This window comes from Galeopterus variegatus, unplaced genomic scaffold (assembly GCF_000696425.1).
Source record: "Galeopterus variegatus unplaced genomic scaffold, G_variegatus-3.0.2 Scaffold1866, whole genome shotgun sequence".
NCBI lineage: Eukaryota > Metazoa > Chordata > Mammalia > Dermoptera > Cynocephalidae > Galeopterus > Galeopterus variegatus.
In genome coordinates, this window is record NW_007727977.1 from 126,783 (window position 1) to 132,461 (window position 5,679).

A 5,679-nucleotide genomic window follows, 5' to 3' on the forward strand; every position below is an offset into this window, starting at 1 on the left:
TTTTTTTTTTTTTTTTTTTTTTTTTTTTTTTTTTTTTTGTCTTTTTGTCTTTTTTCGTGACCGGCAACGGATCGCAACTCTCATTGTCGCGCCCATACCGGACCGGGACCGGCAATGGCAACGGGATCGCAACCCTCGGTGTTGCGCCCGCCCCTCGCCCAGCCAGTGAGCGGCCAGTCTGTATGTGGGATCTGAACCCTCGGCGGGAGCGTCGCCACACTCCCAAGCAGCACACTGTAGCAGTGCGCCACCGGGCCGGCCCTCCTTTTCCCTTTTCTTAATTGACCTGTCTGATTATTGCCCTAAGTGTTTGTTAGCTAGTTTGCTCATTATAATTTCTGCCTTCTGACTTTTTAAAATTTCTGTAAACTGGGGTAAGTAGAGTGGACTGGTCAGGAGTCCTGTAACGTTGGGAGACCACAGGGGTCCCTCTGATCCATCCAGCCTTCGATAGATTTAGTCTTTGTTTTAACCTCATCACTTTCTGCTTTACTTATCCTATTTGTAATAATCATCTAGAATTTTTTACCCTAAATTTGCGGTTTCAAAGGGATAACTTAGGTAAAACAGTATAGAAAATGTACATCTTAAAAGCACAGAGTTGAGACTTCAGGCCTAAACACCATAAGAAACAGCATTTACCCAAACCAAGGAAAGCAGATGTAGGTAAAGACCCAGTTAAGACAAGATGGTCAGGAAAAGCACCTTAAACAAAGGATAAGGCTTGTTATGTATATTTAAACTAATGCATTTTTTCACTGTAGGAGTTTTTAGTGATTCAGTTCTCTTCCTCTTCCTGGTGCAGGGAAGCAGACACCCTTACAAATGGAGATTTCCTTTATAATAAATTTCTTTTGCAAAATGGTTTCAAAATAGCCAGCTAAATGTCAGAAAGGTGTATTTTAGAGACTGATTTGGGTCAATAAGCAGTCTTTTTAACTTAGCTTCTGATTCTTAGCTAAAATTACTTAGTTCAGGGTGGAGCCCATGAACAAATAAGGCAAAGAAAGCATTCTCTATACCTTGACTCAGCATGGATAGCTCTGAAAAATAAGCAAGGCTACTTTACATGAGGGCCTACCTTTTATAAACACTTTATCCAGCTTTCTTTTCGCCTTTTGATGGATATTAGCTGAGCCAAGAGGTTAACAGATTTGATTATTTTAATCAAGTATTTGCTTAAGCTTCCCCCCCCCCCACCTTTTGTAAAGAGTCTTTTAAAAGAAGCAATAAATATTTTGAAATCTTTTTAGAAGCTTCTGCACATCAGTAAGTATCTCTGGGTGAGCTTAATTCAGGAACCCTCATTTTTTTAATGTGCTTCTTAAAGTGCAGTGTTCATTTGGAACGTTCCACTGTAACTTTAAGTTCTCTTTAGAAAGATTTCACCATCCGTAAGTATTTGCTGCTTCTGGGACCTAAGATAGGCATAGCTGGAAGGTGAAGTACTCAGTTCTTCAGAAATTAAGGATCCCATTCTTATATTAAATCTTGGCTCTAAGATCCCCTTGATCAACTTAGCCAATGATTTTTCTCTATCTAAGCATGCAAGAAAAGAAATGAAGAAGACAAAGCACAAAAATCCCTGAGAGTTTCTGAAAGTTGAAGTTCGCACCCCCTGCAGTAATTGCCATTTACTGCCAGTTTTTGTCTGAGGCCTCTAATTGGATCCAATACAGTTAATTATCGGATCCAGTCCAATTCTGGACCCAGTCTAGTTTCTGCCATGACTTCCAGACCCAGTGTTGATAAACATTTGCCCAAACTCACATAGTTGAAAACACAAATTCGTGGAGCTTCAGAATTTGAGAAGGAACTTACCCACAATCCTCAGGTGCTGTGGGAGAACAGTGGACATAAATGGCCCCTATGGGTACCTTGCTTGATCATTTGATGCTCCTGGGGGTTGTTGGAAGCTGTACTTCAGATCCCACTTGTAACTCCATCTGCTAAAAGAAAAACTTTAGACAAATTAAATTTAACAGAGTTTAATTGAGCAAAGAATGATTTGCAGATTGGGCAGCCTCCAGAACCAGAATAGGATCAGAGCAACTCCAGGGCTGCCACATGGTCTGATAACATTGATGGACAGAAAAAGGAAAGTGACATACAGAAAATGAAAGTGAGGTACAGAGGTCCAGCTCCGTGGCTCACTCGGGAGAGTGTGGCACTGGTAGCACCAAGGCTGTGGGTTCGGATCCTATATAGGGGTGGCCGGTGCACTCTGGCTGAGCGTGGTACGGACAACACCGTGCTGAGTACCAGTCAGAAAAAAAAAAAAAGTGAGTACAGAAACAGCTAGATTGGTTACAGGTGGATGTTTGCCTTACTTGAATCCTGTTTGAACAGTTGGCTGCCTGTGATTGGCTGAGACTCGGCTACTTGTTACAAGAGTAAGTTAACAGTCTGCACATCAAATGAGGTTATAGTTCACTAATTCCGAAGAGACCTTTATTTCAAACTTAGTTTAACATAAAATCAGATTTTACTCTCAGTTGTTGTAGAGCCACAAAATTGATTTGGACCATCTGGTTTGATAGGTCTTAAAATATCAAGTTATATACATAGTAGGATTAGGTGAGTTTTGCTTGTGTAGAGTTGGTAAAGAAAGATTATTATAGATTGGATTATGAATAAACTGCTTTGGGCCGGCCCGGTGGCGCACTGGATAGTGCGCTGCTTGGGAAGCGCGGCGGCGCTCCCGCCCGAGGGTTCGGATCCCGCATGCCGACCGGTTCCCGCTCACTGGCTGAGCGAGGCATGGGAGCAACACCGAGGGTTGCGATCCCGTTGCCGGTCCCCGGTCCGGTACGGGGGCGACACTGAGGGTTGCGATCCGTTGCCGGACTCGGAAAAAGACAAAAAAAAAAATGAATAAACTGCTTTGGGTACATTGGAATCGGGCTCTACCCGAAGAAGGTGTATTGTCCGTTTCTGTTGCTTATAACAAAGTATCTGAAACTGGGCTGTTTGTAAGAAAACAAAATTGCTTACAGTTTCAGAGTCTGGGAAGTCCAAAATCTAGGGAACACATCTGGTGAGGGTCTTCTTTGGTGGTGACACAAAGTATCACATTGCAAGATGGTGGGAGCAGAGATAGAGAACTTCTCACACACTCTTAAAGCCCTCAGAACCATGTCCATGACCACCATTAAACCGTTCATTATGGCAGGTGTGAGAAATGTCCTCACCTGTCCAAGGCCAAACGATGGACATGGAGACACGCGGTACAGCAAAGCAAGACTTTAATTACGGCCTTGCAAGTTTCAGGTGTCTGAAGGGCAGACACACGGAAAAGGGCTGTAGCAAGCAATTTATTCCCTAGCACACAAGTCCCTGCCCCCACCTCTTCATTGGCTGATAGTACTACAGGGTGCACATCTAACATTACCCGATTTACTACCCGCTTATAAAAAATTTCTTTGTCTGAGCACTCAGGGACAAGCCCATCAAAAAGGCCCACTGAAACCCTGTGAAAGAAGAAACACTAGGGAAGGAAGAGAACAATAAAGGGCTCGTAACTCATTGTGATCTCAAGAACTTTATCTGTTCAGCAACCCCCCAGGAATGGGCTGGACCAGTCAGACAGCTTTCAGACCGGGCCTGAATTATTTCTGAAAATGAATCACTTAGATTATTCTCTTACAGCAGGGTCCTTACAATCAAATCTTCTCTTCAAGGCCCCACCTTTCAATTACTGTAATAGGATTTCCCACTCTCTTAACACTGTCACAGTGGGACCAAGCCTTCAACACATTAAACTTTGGGAGGACACAATTCAATCCACTGCAAAGGGTAACTAACCAAAAAAAAAAAAAAATTAGTGCTCAGAATAACCCTGTAAAAGCTGAATTATGTAATATGTACTGTTTCTACAGGAAAAGTTGTGAGAATAATATGAATTATGTGGTTTTATAAAAGTTTATTAATGTGCTTCTGTTTTAAATTTTAACAGGACTGGAGAAAATATTGGGAAATTCATTTGGTAAAGTGAATGGTTGCAAAGACCACTTTGGAAGGTCAATGCCAGATGTCCTAGAAGATGAAGTACATGAAACAGTTGCAGATATTTCTGAAGAAGATAGTTTTTCTAAGTATAGAATAGGAAATCTACAAAAAATAAGAACTGGGAGGACTAGGAAAAGAATTTTCCATGAAACAAAAACTGATGACTATGAAGAAGCTAAAAAGCAAATGAAAGGAAATAAACATTCATTTTTATCTGAAATGGAACCAAAAGACAGTGATCCATTAGATTCAAATGTAACAAATCAGAAGCCTTTTGGGAATGGAAGTGACAAAATGTCCAAGGAGATTGTGCTACCTTCAGTCTCTGAATGGTCTCAGCTAACCCTCTCAGGTCTAAATGGAACTCAGATGGAGAAAACACCCCTACTGCATATTTCTTCTTGTGATCAAAATAATTCAGAAAAAAACATAATAGACATAGGTAAAGAATATACCAACTTTATTACCTCAGAAGATTCTTTGCAACATATTTCTAGTCTACCAAAATCAGAGAAGATATTACATGAGGAAACAATGATTCATAAAAGAAATGAAGGGCAGTGTCTTCAGTCTCATGAGGACTCTGTTCTTGGGGTAAAGCAGGCAATATCTAGAACTTCTCCAATAGCTTCTCCATTTCAGGGTATCAAAAAGTCTATATTCAGGATAAGAGAATCACCTGAAGAGACTTTCAGTGCAGTTTTCTCAGGTAATGTGACTGATCCAAACTTTAAAGAAGAAATTGAAGCCTCTGAAAGTGGATTGGAAATACGTGCTGTTTGCGCACAGAAAAAGGATCCTTTATGTCAGAGTTCAACTGATAATGGAAGTTGGCCAGCCACTGTCACACATACTTCTGTCACTTTGAAGAATACAGGTTTAATATCCACTTTGAAAAAAAAAACAAAAAAGTTTATTTATGCTATAAATTATGAATCATCTTTTCTAGGAAAAAAAATACAGAAAGACCAAGAATCAGAACTAACTAATCCTTCAGCCCAGTTTGAAGCAAATGCTTTTGACACACCCCCTACATTTACAAATACGGATTCAGGTACCTCTTTTGTTTGTGTATGTGTGTGGGTGAATAGTGCAAATAGTTTTATGGTGATAAGTTCTCTTATTTGAATATGTGAATTTCTTTAATCTTCTTTAAAAACATACTATTTGCTTTAATTCTGTAGGGTTTTTTTTTTTTTCTGGTTTTTTAAAAACCTGTATTCTATTTTTTTTTTTTTCCTTTTTGTCTTTTTTCGTGACCAGCAACGGATCGCAACCCTCAGTGTTGCGCCCGTACCGGCCCGGGACCGGCCACGGGATCGCAACCCCCGGCGTTGCCCCCGCACCTCGCTCAGCCAGTGAGCGGGAACTGGTCTCCACATGGGATCCGAACCCTTGGCGGGAGCGCCTCCGTGCTTCCCAAGCGGCGCACTACAGCAGTGCGCCACCTGGCCGGCCCCAAAAACCTGTATTCTATTTTTTTTTTTTTTTTTTCCTTTTTGTCTTTTTTCGTGACCAGCAACGGATCGCAACCCTCAGTGTTGCGCCCGTACCGGCCCGGGACCGGCCACGGGATCGCAACCCTCGGTGTCCCGCCCGTACCGGGGACCGGCAATGGCATCGCAACCCTCGGTGTTGCGCCCGCACCGCGCTCAGCCAGTGAGCGGCCCG

General features: G+C 42.0%; 1 protein-coding gene across 1 annotated transcript in view; it reads left to right on the forward strand.

The window, feature by feature from the left end:
- BRCA2 (breast cancer 2, early onset) overlaps positions 1-5,679 on the forward strand; it is an 82,817-nt gene that overhangs the window by 16,722 nt on the left and 60,416 nt on the right. The window contains exon 9 of the mRNA XM_008579365.1: positions 3,956-5,062. Coding sequence (XP_008577587.1) covers positions 3,956-5,062 — 1,107 coding nt within the window. The remainder of the gene's footprint in view (positions 1-3,955; positions 5,063-5,679) is intronic.